Here is a 16826-nt window from a genome sequence, read left to right on the forward strand (position 1 = left end):
CCAGAGACTCGCAGAAGCTACCCATCATTGCTCTCTGTGCCAGGAGTGCCGTGGGCCTTGCCTGGTACCTCTTAGCCAGCTCTGCCTAAGATGCTGGGAGGATGCCATAGTGAGGAGGGGCTGAGGCAGGACTCTGGGGGCGACTGGCCCAGAGGAACCCGGAAGGAGGAAGCTGCATAGGGTGTTTGTGGCTGGCCGGGATCCCCCAGTTGGGGACTTCCTCTTCCTCTCGGGGCAGGTGTAGCTGCCACAGTGGGACGACACCCTGACCCGGCATGGAGAGAGGCAAGGGGCCTAGACTCAGAGATTTTCTGAGTGGGAGCCTGGCCACCTGGGTGAGGAGCAGGTGGGAGGGGGTGGGGAGGGGAAGTGAGCAGCAGGGTGGGAGTGAAGAGCAGGCATGGAGACTGGGGAGAGGCGGACTCTCTGTGGGGGTGGGGAAGTCCAGCCCATGTTGAAGGCAAGGGGGTCCAGGACCTGGGACCAGAGGCATTCAGGGGACAGGAGAGTAGGGGGTGCCAGGGCTCATTGGGGTAGGTTAGAGGGGCTCAGAATTCACTCTGCTAGTGGGGGCTCACCTCTGTTCTGCTGACTCCTCTCTATCCTTACAGGCCCTGGGACTGGCAGGGCTGGTGGGGGAGGTGGAGGAGCCAGCAGAAACAGAGGAGGAGGAGGAGGAGGAAGGGGAGGAAGAGGGAGAGAGGCCCTTTTGCCCAGAGAAGCGCTTCCTGCGGCTCAGCGATGGGGCCCTGCTCCTCCGGGTGTTAGGCATAGTGTAAGTGACATCAAGGGACATCAGGGGCCATGGCTATGGGAGCTGAGAAGGGGGTGTGGGGGGGGCTGGTGGGAGGAGCCTGAGGGTGATGGGCAAGGCCTGCTCTAAGGGGTCCTCAAGTCCACCTCTGGCCCGTGGTCCCTGTGCCCACAGTGCCCCCAGTTCCCGAGGGGGATCTCAGATGGTCAGAGGCCATGACGGACCTGCAGCCTGGCGGGTGTGGAACCTGAGCCACCTGTGGGGCCGGCTAAGGGACTTTTACCAGGTGAGGAGTTGGGTGGCGGAGCCTGGAGCCCCTTGCAAGAAGGCGCCATTCATATCCCTGTGCCCCATTCCAGGAGGAGCTGCAGCTGCTGATCCTGTCGCCACCCCCAGACCTTCAGACGCTGGGATTTGACCCCCTCTCAGGTGCTGTCCCCAGCCAGCCCTCTAGCTTCTACCCCAGCTCACCCCCTCCTCCCCTTCCCCTTAACTCTGTGGCTTGTGCCCTGCAGAGGAGGCAGTGGAGGAGCTGGAAGGCATACTTCGGCTGCTGTTGGGGGCCTCTGTGCAGGTGAGGAGGGGAGGGAAGTGGGGTGTTGAGCTTTGATGGCATGGAGGAAGACCCTGCCTCAGCTTTTCCCCTCCTGGCTCCTGCAGTGCGAGCACCGGGAACTCTTCATCCGCCACATCCAGGGTCTCAGCCTGGAGGTCCAGAGTGAGCTGGCCACCACCATCCAGGAGGTACTGGAGCAGGTGGACACCCTAGGACTGGTCCCGCCACTGGGGACATTCTCTACACCCTCCATCCCCTGAATTGTTCTCCGTGCGCCCCCAGGTGACCCAGCCTGGGGCCGGTGTGGTGCTGGCGCTGGCTGGACCCGATCCTGGGGAACTAGGGACTTTTGAGCTGGAGATGCAGTCCCGGAGTCTGATGGGGACACTGTCGAAGCTGGTGCGGGAGCGTGATCTGGGGGCCCAGGTAGGCGGGAGCAGAGACATTGTGGGCCCCGATGTGTAAGGAAGATGGGGGTGTGGGGTCCAGGTGTGGGGTTGGGGTCTGTCGCAGTTCAGATTGGGTAGGTATGCGATGGTTACTCCTCACTGTTGACCTCCCACAGCGCCTGGCCGAACTGCTGCTGGAGCGGGAACGGGCCCCCTTGCCGGCCGAGGCTCCAGCGAGGGCTCCAGGGGAGGGTCCCTCGCACCATCTGGCACTGCAGCTGGCCAATACCAAGGCTCAGCTCCGGCGCCTGCGGCAGGAGCTGTGAGTGCTCTCAGGATAGGAGAGGGACCTGAGGGGAGAGGGGCCTTGCAGGGAGAGGGAGGGGCCCCAGTCCCCGCTGAGTGGGGGAGGTCAGGTCCGGACAGCGCTGGAGGTTGCGGTTCCCAGACACCCAACATCACCCCATCCCTGCAGAGAGGAGAAGGCCGAGCTGCTGCTGGACTCCCAAGCCGAGGTGCAGGGCTTGGAGGCTGAAATTCGAAGGCTTCGCCAGGAGGTGCGATCAAATGTTTCCCGCCATTGCCTCCCCCGACTCCGGTCCCATGTCTCCTTCACATCCCTAATCCTTCTGGCCCGCACTGGCCCAGGCCCAGGCGTTGTCGGGACAGGCCAAGCGGGCGGAGCTGTACCGCGAGGAGGCCGAAGCGCTGCGGGAGCGGGTGGGCCGCCTGCCCCGCCTGCAGGAGGAGCTGCGGCGCTGTCGCGAGCGGCTGCAGGAGGCCGAGGCCTGCAAGGGCCAGCTGCAGGTGAGGGGGGAGGCGGGGCAGCCGGGGGCGGGGCGAGCGGAAGGGGGCAGGGCGAGATTGGGCCTAGGGTCAGGCTTTTTTTTTGGGGGGGGGGCTGCGGGGGAGACACAGTAAAGCCAAGGGGAAATGGGTGAGGATACACGTAGGGCGGTGGTCTCTGGATCAGGCGCTTGGGTATTTGGAGAGACCCTGAAGAAAGAGGGGCAGATGGAGAGGTGGGGGAGAAGAGACAAGTCGTGGCAGCCCAGGGGAAGGGGTTTGGGACCCTCGGGCCCTGGAGCTCATAAGGGTTGCATTGCATCACCCATTTCCCTGCTCTCCCACCAGGAGGAGCGGGTGCTGTCAAGGGCGCTGGAGGCCTCAAAGGCGCTGCTGGAAGAGCAACTGGAGGTTGCCAGGGAGCGCTCCGCCCGACTGCACGAAACCCAGCGGGAGAACCTGCTGCTGCGCACCCGGCTGGGCGAGGCCCACGCGGTGAGGTCGCTTGAGTGATCCCAGATGGGTTGACCTGTCAGTCGGTCTGTCCCCCACCCCAATGATCCCCTAGGGTCCCCTAGCGATTCCTATGACCTCTATTTTTGATGCTTTCTAGGGACCCTGGTCCTGTGCACTTGACCTAGCTGTGATGGTGGTGGTGTTGGGAGGGCTGGTCTGACCCTGTCTCTCTACCACCCCCCACCTCGCACCACCCCCAGGAGCTGGGCTCTCTGCAGCATCAGGTGGACCAGCTAGTGCAGGAGAACGTGGAGCTGGAGTTGGAGCTTCGGAGGAGCCTGGAGCCACCTCCTCCTCCAGGCTCTCCTGTGGAGGGTGAGGGGGACCCTGGGATGGGAGCTTCTGTAGTGGGGGGGATTTCTGTCTTTTCTGTAGTGGGGGTGATGTAAGGAGCGAGGAAGCATGGGTCAGATTCTGACCTGGTCTTACCACCCGCACCAGCACTCCTGCTGGGAGCAGCGCCCTCTCTGCAAGATGAGGTGAGGGAGGCAGAGGCTGGGCGGCTGCGGACAGTGGAGCGGGAGAACCAGGAGCTCCGAGGCCTGCTTCATGTGCTACAGAGGCAGCTGGAGGGCCAGGTGAGTCCCCCACTGTGGTCCTGGCTGGTCCTTCCCCCAATGCTCCCCTAGTGCTCCCCTCGGGCCTGACTGTCTCTCTCATATGCCCACAGTGTCCCCTGCTGGAGGAGCAGAGCAAGGACTCCATGCTTCCTGTGCTTGATGCCTCTCCAGGGACTCCACTGGCCTCAGACCACAGCCCACAAGGCTTGGTTTACCAGACAGAGGGTGAAGGCACCCAGACCCTGGATCTTGCTCCCTGTGCATCAGATTCAGCCCTCAAGTGGTCATCATCTGAGTGTCCCCTGGCATCTGATTCAGACCAGGAGGTGATGGAGGCTGCCCTAGCTGCCCAGACCTCAGACATAACCCAAGACTCAGACACTCCTGAGGAGACACAGAAGTCCCTGGAGAAGACTGGCCACAGAGCTTCTGTCCAGACCTCCCTGTCCATGACCTCACCTGAGAGTCCAGAGATCACAACTGAGGTGCAGCCTGTGCTGGGAGAAGAGACTGGAGACAGAAAGGCTTCTCAAGGAACGTCAGCACCTGAGGCCCAGCAGGGCCCCAAACACAAGCCTGGATCCTCAGAGCTCAACCCCCAGCTTCCTCTGGAGGAACAGGAGACTCTGGACCAGGGGCTGGACTTGTCCAAGCGACAGACAGAGGCTGGAAGGCATGAACACAGGCTAGAGGGGATGGTTGGGGAGTTGGCCCCTCAAAAACCACAACAGAAGTTGGAAGGAGTTTCTGATGTTCAGGCCTTGGAGGAGCCAATCACGGGGGGGACCCTGGCCAGTGGTTGCCCCGAGCAGGAGGACCTCAGGGAGGAGGTGATGCGGCTGAGGAGAGAGGCTGTGGTTCTTGGGGCTGAGCTGGAAGCCCAGGCCCAGAGGCTGGAGACCAGAGGTGCAGAGGTTGCGCGCCTCTCAGAAGAGCTGGGCCAAGTGCGGAGGACAGAGGCTGAGGCCCACCAGGAGGCAGAGGCCCAGGCCCGAGAGCTGGCCCGACTGCGGGAGGCAGTGGAGGCAGCTGGCCGGGAGCTAGAGGCTGTGTCCAGGGAGCGGGAGGCCCTGGCAGAGGCGTTGGCAGCAGCAGGCCGGGAGCGGAGGCAGTGGGAGCGAGAAGGTCCCAGGTTGCGGGCCCAAGCAGAGGCTGCTGAACAGCGGATTCAGGTGCTGGAGATGGAGGGCCGAGGCCACCTGGAGGAGGCTGAAAGTGAGCGCCGGGAGAAGCAAGCCCTCGGGGAGGTATGTTGGGGTTCCAGACAAGTTGCTAGGTGTGGGATTGTGGATTCCACCAGCAACCACTGAGTGCCCAGTTGGAGTTGGGGAAAAATATAGAAAGGCCAAGTCCACCCCTGCCTTCTTAGGACACAGCAGATGGCCTCTGCCTCTGATGGGGTGGGCTGCAGGAAGGGTTCAGGATGCCCGGTGCAGTCGTGGTGCTCTGGCTGGGTAGTCTACTCACCTCCAGCCCAGTCCTTTTTCCTGGAAAATGAGAATGCTGTTCCTCAGGACCTCTGAGATTTTTTTTTTGAACTCAGGGTTTCATGTTTGCTAGGCAGGCACTCTACTACTTGAGCCACTCTTCCAGCCCTGTTTTTGTGCTGGGTTTTTTTGAGATAGGGTCTCACAAACTATTTGCTTGGGCTGGCTTCGAATCCGATTCTCCTGATGTCTGATTCCTGAGTATCTAGGATTACAGGTGTGAGCCACCAGCACCTCTGAGGTCTTTCGGAAGACTGAGGAAGATGATGGAAAGAGCTTAGCTCATGCTGGGCCAAGATATGTTGTAAGTGATCAAGAAATGGTTACTAAGGGGAGCCGGGACCAGTGGCTCATGCCTGTAATCCTAGCTACTCAGGAGGCAGAGATTAGGAGGATCATGGTTTGAAGCCAGCCTGGGGAAATAGTTCTCAAGACCCTATCTTGCAAAAACCCATCACACACACACAAAAAGGGCTGGTGGAGTGGCTCAAGGTGTAGGTCCTGAGTTCAAGCCCCAGTACTCACTGCAAAAAAAAAAAAGAAATGGTTTCTAGGGCTAGGTGTGGTGGTTCATGCCTATAATACCAGCTACTTGAAAAGTGGAGGCAGGAGGATTGCCCAGCATTTGAGGCCAGCCCAGATGAAGTTAGGGAGACTTATCTCAAAAACAAAAGAAAAACCAAAAGGGCTGGGGGCACAGCTCAAGTGGTAGAGTGCTTGTCTAGTATACTGGAGGACCTGGGTTCTACTGCTGAAGAGAGAGAAGGGAAGGGAAGGGATGGAAAACAAAAATACTTACTTGTGCAAAGTGCCAAGAAAGCCCATGGGAGGAGGAACTGATGCCTGGCTGGTGGCAGGAGGCTTTCAGGAGAAATGGCCAAGGTTTTTCTAGGGCATAAGGACAAGGACTCGGGGTGTAGGAGGGATGGGGCCAGCTAGTGGTTGGTATTCAATTCCTCAGGCAGGGAAAGCCACCCCAGGACATGGACAGGCCTGTGTGGGGCTGAGTTGGAGGATAGTCACCTTGCTTGGCCAGGAGCCAGGGACCATGAGGAAGCAGGGGCATTGGTCAAGCTGACTGGGGTGAGGTCAGGGACAGAGGAGACAGAATGCCAGGAAACACTTGTAGTCATTCATTCATACCTGCTTTATGGGTATCTTTGTGGTGCCAGGCCGTGTCCCAGGCTCCAGGCACAATGGTGACAAGACACCAGGCACATCATCCTCACAAGCCAAGTGGAGACAGGGCAGTGCAGGGAGCCACGGGTCCAGCTAGTACCCTGGACTTAGGCTGGGTGCACCAGAGGTGGCTTCCTGGAGGAGGGGGGAGTAGGGTAGGTTCAGGCATGAGTTGGAGGAGTGTGAGGTGGGCATGAGAGGTGAGGCTGAGAGTGAATTAAGCAGGTCTCCTGATGGCAGGCCATAAGCTTCTTTCTAAGCTAAGGGAGGAATTGGGCTTTTCTTATGTGGTGTCCCTGGAGGCTTAGGTGAGCACAGTGGTCAGGCCCTGCTGGAGATCCATGGGGAAAGTGGAGGACACCACACAGCAGTGGAAAGAGTGTCAGTGCTGGGGAGGTCTCCAGTTCTGTCCCAATGTGCAGGCAGGACGCTGAGATTCAGAAAGGAAAGGCATCTTGCTCAGACCCCACCTTCTCTGGGTTGACCTAGGTTAGGCTTTGGCGGGGCAAGCTGGAGGCAGGGAGGCTAAGAAGGTGGGAATTGGGATAGTTAGGACAGAGGTCATCTCTGGGGTTTACTCTGTAGGGTGGAACTGAGTGCTGTCAGGCTGAAGGAACTGAATCATAGTCCAGATCCCCAGCTTCTCAGCTGTGAGCTTGGGGCAAGTCACCTTTTGGATAGCCTTACTTTTCGGATGATCTGTAAAACTGGAGTTAAAACTGTACTGGAACAGGTGGCTCACACCTGTAATCCTAGCTACTTGGGAGGCTTATATAGGAAGGATTGAGGTTCGAAGGCAGTCAGGGCAAATAGTGTTTTTGTTTTTTGTCAGTACTAGGGTTTGAACTCAGTGCTTCAATGTTTGCTAGGCACTTGAAACTACCCCACCAGCTCTGTTTTGTGTTGAGTATTTTTGAGATGGGGGTCTCAGGAACTATTTACCCAGGGCTGGCTTTGAAGCACAGTCCTCCTGATCTCTCCCTCCTAAGTAGCTAGGATTACAGGCATGAGCCACTGGTACCTGGCTCTGGGCAAATAGTTCTTGAGACCCCATCTCCAAAATAACCAGAGCAAAATGGACTGGAGGTGTGGCTCAAGTGGTAGAGCACCTGCTTTGTAAGCATGAAGCCCTAAGTTCAAACCTCAGTCCCCACCTCATCCCTGAAAAAAGGAAAAGAAAAAGTAAAGTTAACAGAACAACAAAAATGTACCTGCCTTGAGGATCCTGTAAGATAATGCACACAGAGAGTTTGGGGCAGTGCCTGGCCCCTGGCATGTGCTTACTGGGAGAGGGAGTGTGCAGGGAGGGTGAGGGTGAGGCTGGTGGCTGGAAGAACAGGCTTTGAGGACCCAGAGGCTGGAAGAATCTGGGGACAAAGGGAATTTTGTGAGATTTCCTGGTAGGAGCAGTTCCTGGTGCTACCTGGGTGTGGCACAAGAGCAGCTGGTTGGCAGGGCAGGTCAGGGAGCCAGGCCTCTGGGGTTGTCCTCATGGGCATGGAGCCCTCCTGGGCTGGGTGAAGGGGGCACAGGAAAGGGAGCCCTGGGCCTTTGCCATCATCTGCACTATTTTCCCACCCGCAGCAGTGCTCCAGCCCTAGTGGCTGGCCAGGCAGCAGTGCCTTGTGGGACTTGTAGGTTTTCAGCCAGAGGCCATGGCCACAGGTGTTGGGAATGCAGGGCCCAGGGCAAGGCTGGGTGGGTTGTTACACAGGACGATGGCTCAGCAGCAACAGCTGCCGGCTTGGTTTCTAGAAGCAAGATGTAAGGTGTCATCCTTTCAGTGGCTTCATACTGCCAGGGTCCCCTGTGTATCAGAATGGTTTGGCCTACCTGTCCCTGGGGCCTATAGGCCAGAATGGGCCTCCCACCCCTCCCCTGAAATGGTGTGGCCCAACTGCCAAAGGCCACACGCCTGGCCAGACCTCTCCAGGCCTCCACTCTGGTTAGGCCTGTGACCCCCAAGTTCCTGTCCTGCATCCCCCTGTTGGGGAGGGTGCTCTTCTGATCTGCTCCACTGAGCCCTGTTACCCCCACATGGCCAGTGTGGCGGCCCGCAGGGCTCTCCCCCTTCTCTCTGAGCGCACACGGAACTACGGGCTCAAGGAGGTGATGACACTTGCCCAGAGCACACCTCTGTCACCTTGCCAGGGTTACAACTCCAGTTCTTTTTGTGTGCACCCTGCAAGCCACCAGGCTTTGTTCCTTTTTTATAGATGGGGGAGTAGAGACCCAAAGAGTCCAAAATATTTGCCCAGGGTGACAGAGCAATGGCAGGAAGCCAGACCTCCCACCCTCCTCTGCCCCTGGGGGAGAGTGATGGGTCACTGCCCTAAGCCTGACCTGCCTGCCCTCAGGAGCTGGAGAAGGCTGTGGTGCGGGGCCAGGAGCTGGGGGCCCGGCTGGAGCATCTGCAGCGGGAGCTGGAACGGGCAGCCCAGGAGCGCCAGGAGTTTCTTCGAGAACAGGAGAGCCAGCATCAGAGGTGGAGGCAATGCCCAGGGGCAGAGAGGGGCAGGGAGGTGGGGCTGGGTACCAAGGCTTTTTGTGGCAGGTACCTGGGCCTGGAGCAGCGACTGGAAGCTGAGCTGCAAGCAGCAGAGACCAGCAAGGAGGAGGCACTGATGGAGCTCAAGACCCGGGCCCTGCAGCTGGAAGAGGAGCTGTTGCAGGTGAGATGGGGCCTGAAGCTGGTATCTGCCTACCTTCCTACCAGCCTCTGAGTGGGCGGCCAGGGCTGCCTGTGCTCTGGATTGGACTCTTGGGTAGCTGTTTCACTTCATGCCCTCTTGGGGTCTGTTGGAGGGGGCGTGATGCTGGGAGTCAGGTGGCTTTGTAGCCTTCTTGAGGATTTGTGAACCCTGTTCCTGAAATGACAGACCTGTTGAGGTGGCTGCTCTGCATCTCTGGCCAGGGCTCTACCACTTCCCAGCAAGCCCAAGTCAACGATCCTTTCTGATGCCCCACTGAAGGGGTCAGGTCCATTGGTGTGGATCCCTGCACCTTTCCCAAGCCACTGCCACCACTCTACATGACCTGGGCCTGTCCTTGCAGCTGCGCCGGGGCCCTGGAGGACAGGGGCCCGAGGGCCAGGCTGAGCCTCAGACCATGATGACCCAGAGTGGGCGGCTTATCGAGGTGGAGCGAAGTGTGAGTGCCGGGTTATGGGGGCCACCAGGGGGAGGTGGGGGAGGCTGCTTGACTGCTGCTAACCCTGCCTTCCGGCAGAATGCGACCCTGGTGGCTGAGAAGGCGGCTCTGCAGGGGCAGCTGCAGCACCTGGAGGGGCAGCTGGGGAACCTGCAGGGCCGGGCGCAGGAGCTGCTGCTGCAGAGTCAGCGGGCACAGGAGTACAGCAGCCGCCTGCAGGTGGGTGGTGGCTTGAAGGACCCATCCCCTTTCCTGTCCCCTGCTCACTCTCTGCTGCCCTCTGTTCCTATGCTTTTGGGCCCCTTTCCCTACCCCAGCCAACTACCCCACTCTGTTTCCTAGTCACATCTACCCTTGTCTCCTGAACCCAGCCACCCCATTCTGCACCCCTGCCTCCAGCTGCCACATCTGTTCCCCACCCTCTTCTGTCATCTCACTATCTCTACCCTCTCCTCTACAGCTAGCCATTAGTCCTCACCCCTTCCCCTGTCACCTACTCCAGCCCCATCTGTCCCATCCCTGGTCCTGGGCCTCTTGCCCTCCCCTGCACAACCTGGCTCCAGGCTGCCCCCATGTTGCCTCTCTTGTCTTTACCAGTTAATCTCTGCTTCTCCCTTTCACCTGCCCCACCCCCCAGCCCTCTGGCTCTGCTATAGCTCTCTCCTTGTCCTCTGCCCTCTGCCCTCAAGTCTTCGTCCCTTACCCCCTTTCGGGCCTTGGGTCCCACTGCAGTGGTCCTGCCTCCCTGCTCTGCCTTAGGCCGAGAAGTCAGTGATGGAGATTCAGGGCCAGGAGCTGCACAGGAAGCTGGGGGTGCTGGAGGAGGAGGTGCGGGCAGCACGGCAGGCCCAGGAGGAGACCCGAGGGCAGCAGCAGGCTCTGCTGCGGGACCATGAGGCCCTGGCACAGCTGCAGCGACGGCAGGAGACTGAGCTAGAGGGACTACTGGTGCGACACCGAGACCTGAAGGCTAACATGCGCACCCTGGAGCTGGCCCACCGGGAGCTGCAGGGCCGGTGAGCCTCCAGGAGCCCAGCGTCCGGGTTATGCCCACCTGCCAAGAGCAGGCTCCCTGGGAGGTGTGATCTCCCTGACTTCTGGGTTGGGTGCAGCAGTTGGGAGTGGTAGCACCTGGCATGGCATTTTGCTTGGTGGCTTTGCCTGGGCGGGGAGAGGGCTATGCTTAGAAGGTGACAGACCTTCCAAGTCCTCATAGTCCAGCGCCTGCTTGCCATGGCCCCAGGCTCCAGCAAGCTCTCTCTGGCTCTTGTCCATTCAGGCACGAGCAGCTGCAGGCCCAGCGGGCCAACGTGGAGGCGCAGGAGGTGGCCCTGCTGGCAGAGCGTGAACGCCTGATGCAGGATGGACATCGGCAGCGGGGTCTGGAGGAGGAGCTACGGAGACTGCAGAGTGAGCACGACAGGTACCGGGACTGGTGTGGTCCCCCCCCACTGCTCAGGCCTTCGCTCAGTGTTCCTATCTGTGAAGTGTGGCGTGTCCCTGTGGGGTCCTGCTTTGCTGCCTCTCCCGGCATGGTTTCTCTGGCCCTTGGAGAGCAACTCTCCTTGCTTCTGAAGAGCCCAGATGCTCCTGGCGGAGGTGTCCCGGGAGCGAGGGGAGCTGCAGGGCGAACGTGGGGAGCTGCGGGGCCGCCTTGCACGGTTGGAGCTGGAGCGGGCACAGCTGGAGATGCAGAGCCAGCAGCTTCGTGAATCCAACCAGCAGCTGGACCTGAGCGCCTGCCGGCTGACCACACAGTGTGAGGTGTGGTGTGGCTCACAGTGGTGACTGGGATGGCTGAGGCAGGCTAGGGCGGCCAGGTTGGGTTGCCTTGAGCCAGGTTTATTCTGTCCCTGCTGCCACCTACAGCTGCTGACGCAGCTGCGGAGTGCCCAAGAGGAGGAGAACCGCCAGCTGTTGGCCGAGGTGCAGGCCCTGAGTCGGGAGAACCGGGAGCTGCTGGAGCGTAGTCTGGAGAGTCGCGATCACCTGCATCGCGAACAGCGCGAGTACCTGTGAGCAGGCTGCGGGCTGTGTGTCCCCCTCCCATGTCTGCCATGCTGTCTGGCCTGACACATGCATCCCTAGCCTTCCCCCACCTGCCCCCATCCTTTCAGTGGCTCTTTGCCTGGGGTTGTTCACACAGAGCTGCCCCGGGAAGTCATTGCAAAAGTGTTGGAGTTGACCGCCCAGGGTGGTCTCACCTGCAGCATGGCTGCACCAGGGTGTATGTGCTTCCACCTGCGCAGTGCTCCCGCCTGAGCCTCCCCAAGCCTCATGCCCACCCCTCCCCTCCCTTTCCCTCCAGGGACCAGCTTAACGCCCTGCGTCGTGAGAAACAGAAGCTGGTGGAGAAGATAATGGACCAGTATCGAGTGCTGGAGCCTGGGCCCCTGCCCCGGACCAAGTGAGAGCCCCCTACCTCCCTGAGGCCTGGGTCCTACTCAGGTCCATCCTGCCCTGCCCAGTCCAACCCTCTGACCCTCAGCCCAGCTCTGGTCCAGTGAGGGATGGCATAGCCCTCACCATCCCTGACACGACCCTCCTCTTCCTCTCCTTCCTTCCTCCCTGTCCTTACCCTTTCTTGTGCCCTCTTGCTCCCAGGAAGGGCAGCTGGCTGGCAGACAAGGTGAAGAGGCTGATGCGGCCCCGGCGGGAGGGAGCCCCCCTTGGGGGGCCACGCCTGGGGGCTGATGGGGCTGGCAGCACTGACAGCCTGGGGGCCCCCCTGGAGACAGAGCTCCCCCAGGGCAGGGAGGCAGATGGGACAGGTGGGTCTGCGGGCCAGGTGTCCAGGAGGTCCCTACTCCATGTGGTCCCTTCTCCCACATCTGCCATACTGCCTGGCCTGCCACATTCACCCCTGGCCTTCCCTGCTGCCTGCCCCCTGCTCTTTGCCATGGTCCCTCTTGCAGGCACCTCTCTCCTGCCTCTGCTGTCACTCACCTAGACCTATCCCAGCTGTGCCTAGATCCTTAGAGTGGCTGGTCACTTTACGGAGGTGCTGCTTATCCTAGAGGAGGAAACTGATGGCCCAGGGAGGGAGGAAGGGAGGCACCTCGCTCAAGGTCTGAGTTAGTACAGGGTTCAGACCCCATGGTCCCCTCCCTGCTGTGCACCGCACCTCTCTCTCTGGCCTTGTGCAGTGTCACCTATGGGCCCCTCTGCTCAGCCATCCCCTCCATGCATGTCGCTGACGCCACCTCCTGCATGTGCCTCTCCCAGGGTCCCCTTCACCGGCCCCCATGCGACGGGCCCAGAGCTCCCTCTGCCTGCAGGATGAGACCCTGGCAGGTGGGCAGCGGCGGAAACTCAGTTCGAGGTTCCCTGTGGGGCGAAGCTCGGAATCATTTAGCCCTGGGGACACGCCCCGACAACGATTCCGACAGCGCCGGCCAGGCCCCCTGGGAGCACCCGGTGCCCATGGCAAAGGTGAGGGATGACGTCCCTGTCCTCTTAGCTTCCAACACCTTAGGAACCCAGCACCCTGGGGGCAGGGCTTTCTTCCTGTGCTCTGTGTCTCCTGCAAGCCCTGCCCACCTCTTCCCTTGCCCCCTGCCCAGCGGCTGCCTTGTGCCCCACAGGATCTGGCGTGGAATGGGACGGTTCCACTGAGACCCTCCAGGAACATGAAACAGATGCCAAGGGAGAGGGTGAGTGGGGTCTGGGGAAGGACTGGGGTATCTGTGTAGCTTGGGCCCCTGGAAGACCTCATTCATCTATTCTCTCCTCTGAAGACCATCTTTTACCAAGTGCCAGCTAGTGAGCTACTGGGGATGCTGCAGGGAACATTCTGGAGTGGGAGGCAGACAGCAAAAAACGTGCATAAAAATAATCACTGTCTGAAACAATCCTGTTCAAAAGAAACACAGTGTAGGAGCTGGGCACGGTGTCTGGCGCACACCTGTAATCTCAGCAGGAGGATTGTGGGTTCAAGGCCAGTCTGGGCTGCATAGCAAGACCCTGTCTCAAAAACAAAACCAGCAGGTGCCAGTGGCTGACGCCTGTAATTCTAGCTACTCAAGAGGCAGAGATCAGGAGGATCGAGGGTCAATAGTTTGTGAGGGGAAATAGTTTGTGAGACCCTTTGTGGAAGAAAAAAAAAAATCCCATCACAAAAAAGGTTTGGTGAAGTGGCTCAAGGAGTAGACCCTATGTTCAAACCCCAGTACCGCCAACAAAACAAAACAAAATAAAAAACCCCAAAAAACAAAGCAAAACAAAAAAGTCACAAGAGACAGGTGAAATGAATTTTAATGTTTCTTAATTTAACTTGATTTGCTTAAAATTACCATTTTCAACCTGCAGTCAGTGGGAAATAAAGTCACAAATGAAGGGTTCACACTTGTAATTTCAGCTACTCAGGAAGTAGACTTTGGGATGATCCTAGTTTGAGGCCAACCTGGACGGACAAAAAGTTAGTGAGATCCCATTTCAGCCAATAAGCTTGATGTAGTGGCCCTCTTCTGTAATCCCAGCTATGTGGGAGGCATAGGTAGGAGGATCAGGGTCTGAGGCCCTCCCCGTGGGCAAAAGCTCAGGGGCCTATCTGAAAAATAACAAAAGCAAAATGGGCTGGGGGTGTGGCTCAAGTGGTAGAATGCCTGCTTTCTAAGTGTGAGGCTCTGAATTCAAACCCCAGTCCCACCCAAGAAAAAAAAAATCACAAAGGAGATATTCATTATTTTTGGTGGCATTGGAGTTTGAACTCAGGGCTTTAAGCTTACAAAGCAAGCGCTCTACCACTTGAGCCACACCTCTAGTCTATTTTGCTCTGGTTATTTTGGAGATAGGGTTTCTAGAACTAGTTGCCTGGGCTGGCCTAGAATCTCAGTCCTGCTGATCTCAGCCTCCCATGTAGCTAGGATTACAGGCATGAGCCACCTGGCATCTTGTTTGACATTATTTTTTTTTTATGCTAAGTTTTTGAAGTCCTGAGGGCATGTCACAGGCGAGCACATGTAGGTTCAGATCAGCCATGGTGCAGCTGCTGGGTTTGTTAGCTCAGCCCCCGAGAGCTAGGATGTCATGATGCTCAGGAAAGGAAGCTGAATGAGGAAGTGTCAGGAGCGCTGGTGTGTGTGTTGGATGTCTATGAGGGTGCAGGAAGTAGGATGGTCTCAGGAGGTAAAGAGGGAGCAGAGACTTGGCGGTAAGAGTTTATGGGACAACTTGAAGAAAGGCCTGGCACACTCAAGCACTGGTGTAGCTGGTGTGGAGAAGACCGGCGGGGCAGAGCACAGGCATTGGTGCAGGGCCCTGTGGGCTGCCTGGCAAGCTGGGAGTCCCGCTAGGGAGGTGGGCCTGAGCTGAGCTTGTCCCTCCAGGCCTTGAGGAGCCGGAACCCGAGAAACGTCTCCTCACCCCTTCCCTCAGCCAGTGACGCCACAAGGACAGGGACCTTGGGAGTACAGTCCTCTCGCCACTGGAGTGTCAACTGTGGCCCCAGGCAGCCCAAGGCCTCAGGGAGCCATGGTGCCCAAGGGGAATCCTTGGACAAAGAAGCCCGGACCACCAGAACCCCCACAGCCCGCACCATTGCCCCAAGATGGAGCTGGGGAAAGCTTGTGAACAGGGGGGATGGGCGAGTGACTCCTGGCTGGGGCTCTGGCTCTGCCATACGGCCATTAGTGAGGAGGTGGTCTCTGGGGGATGCCCCAACTGCAGGCTGGCAGAAGCGGCAAGAGAGCCCCTTGCCCAGTTCAGACTGGGAGCCAAGGCCCATTCCCTGGGGTCGGTGACTTGGGCTTGATGTCTGAGCCTTAGCTGGAATGTGAGGGACACAAGAATAAAGCTGGAATAGGCAACCCTGAGTCCATGCTGTGTTTCCTGGCTGTCTCTGGGAGCCCAGCGTTGGGTATGGGGCTGGAATACCTCCTGGTTGGTGGGGGTCTGTGCCAAAGGGCTCTTGCCTAGACCAGGGCATTGGGGTGTGGCCAGTCAGCCTTGCCAAAGCCTGGATCGTGCCACCAGGGAGGCCAGCCAGCAGTGGGTGGAGCCTGGGCTCTGGGTGTGGGCAGTGCAACCCCCATGGCCCCAACCCCACCCTCACCTAGGGTACTCTTCTCTCTCCACATTTTCTTGCTTTCTTATCTTCTGTCCCCCCAGCCCTTTGGGGTTGACTCAGCTTGGGAGCTCATAGCCTGGTGGGGATCATCTAGTGTCAGGGGCTGCCACTGAGGTGGGAGGCACATTGGGTCTCTGACCTGGGCCTCTAGGATGACGCCTGGGAAAGGGGGGCAATTAGGTTGGGTGGCAGGATGTGAGTCAGGGAACCTGTATTGCTCTGGGGAGGGTGGGGCTGCCCAGGGCTGAGATGAGGCAGGCTGAATTTGGGGGTGGGCAGAGCTTGCCTGTGCAGTGGTCCCCCCCTTTCCAGAGTGACCTGCAGCAGCCTGGCTCCCTCCTTCTCAGTGGGAACTTCACAGAACAGTGGAGTTAGTGTGTCTCCCTCCCCCATCCCTCTGACCCCTGGCCTCCAGTCAGCAACAAAGATTAAGGGCCAGCCTCCCTTAGGCCTCAGGTCTAAGGCTTTTATGACTGCTTGGCCCTGTTTGGTGGCCTTTGGGACAGGCCAGCCAGGGGCTCTGGACCTGATGGGAGAGGAGACTCCTCCTGTGGGGCTCCCCCCGCTTTTCTTAAAGCAGTACTGGGGTTTGAACTCAGGTCCTGCTTGCTAGGCAGGCACTCTGCCACTTTTTTTTGTTTATTTTTTGGATAACATCTTGCATTTTGCCTGGGGCCAGCATCAGACCTTGGATCCTTCCACCTGTATCTCCCATATAGCTTGGATTACAACTGTGAACCCCCATACCTGACTTATTTGTTGAGATGGGGGTCTCACTTTTTGCCTGGCCTGGCCTTGAACTGAGATCCTTCTGATCTCTGCCTCTCTATTAACTGGGATTACAGGCGTGAGCCACTGTTCCTGGGCATGGGCGTCCTTCTTTTTAAGGCCTACTCCTAGTGTCCTCTTAGCTTGCCCAGCATCAAGAGCTGAGGTCCTGCTGAATGAGGGGTGCCAAGCTGAAGCTGTGTAGTTAGCAGCTGGCCAGGGGCTGCTCATCTCTCAAGGGGACATATGGAGTCCTTTTTGTACTTGCTGTCGCAGAGTAAGAAGAATGGAAGCAGAACGGTTGTGATTTGTAAAAAGTGGCTGACATTGGTTGGTGGTTGACAGAATTGAGCAGAAGTGTGGCTGCCCTTGGGCTGGCCCTGGTAGAAGGGAGGGCTCTGTGCCTGGATGGTCACCCCTCCTCCAATGGTGGGTCACAGGCTCCTTCGCGGGCATCCTGGGCAGACACAAGGCTTGGGGGCAGTACCCAACAATCGCCTTCAGGCTAAGCGCAGCCCGCACATGGCTCCTGCGGGCCCTGGGAAGATTGAGTGGGGTCCCTGAGCGCACAGCCCTGACGCCCACCCTGGGCTGGGGAGACGGGGTCACCGCGG

At 58.8% G+C, this 16826-nt stretch overlaps 1 protein-coding gene across 4 annotated transcripts; it reads left to right on the forward strand.

Annotated features, from left to right (window-relative positions):
• Positions 1-230: 230 nt before the first annotated feature.
• On the forward strand, positions 231-15184 carry Ccdc88b (coiled-coil domain containing 88B). 4 transcript variants are annotated; one of them, XM_020162435.2, is made up of 27 exons: positions 232-335; positions 612-775; positions 929-1040; positions 1114-1183; positions 1270-1328; positions 1415-1498; positions 1593-1736; positions 1876-2021; positions 2175-2256; positions 2348-2506; positions 2834-2980; positions 3202-3316; positions 3443-3579; positions 3672-4808; positions 8585-8712; positions 8782-8899; positions 9282-9377; positions 9456-9596; positions 10137-10393; positions 10657-10800; positions 10955-11141; positions 11247-11392; positions 11686-11784; positions 11982-12006; positions 12603-12809; positions 12962-13030; positions 14705-15184. In XM_020162435.2, exons 1-27 carry the CDS (start codon positions 276-278, stop codon positions 15116-15118), a joined length of 4647 nt encoding a protein of 1548 aa, XP_020018024.2. In that variant the 5' UTR covers positions 232-275; the 3' UTR covers positions 15119-15184. The 4 variants fall into 4 exon arrangements, with proteins under 4 accessions (XP_020018026.2, XP_020018024.2, XP_020018025.2 ...); XM_020162436.2 differs by having other exon boundaries at positions 11982-12148; positions 14705-14898; XM_020162437.2 differs by lacking the exon at positions 612-775 and having other exon boundaries at positions 231-335.
• The last annotated feature ends 1642 nt before the right edge of the window (positions 15185-16826 follow it).

Source organism: Castor canadensis, chromosome 1 (genome assembly GCF_047511655.1).
Source record: "Castor canadensis chromosome 1, mCasCan1.hap1v2, whole genome shotgun sequence".
Lineage (NCBI taxonomy): Eukaryota > Metazoa > Chordata > Mammalia > Rodentia > Castoridae > Castor > Castor canadensis.

What these genes read in the sequence shown, in the direction of transcription:
- Ccdc88b (XM_020162435.2), top strand. Translation starts at nt 276, where the DNA reads ATGGAGAGAGGCAAGGGGCCTAGACTCAGAGATTTTCTGAGTGGGAGC. An exon ending in TTATCGAGGTGGAGCGAAGT is followed by an intron (nt 9,378 to 9,455) that starts GTGAGTGCCGGG and finishes GCCTTCCGGCAG; the next exon opens with AATGCGACCCTGGTGGCTGA. An exon ending in GGCTGACCACACAGTGTGAG is followed by an intron (nt 11,142 to 11,246) that starts GTGTGGTGTGGC and finishes TGCCACCTACAG; the next exon opens with CTGCTGACGCAGCTGCGGAG.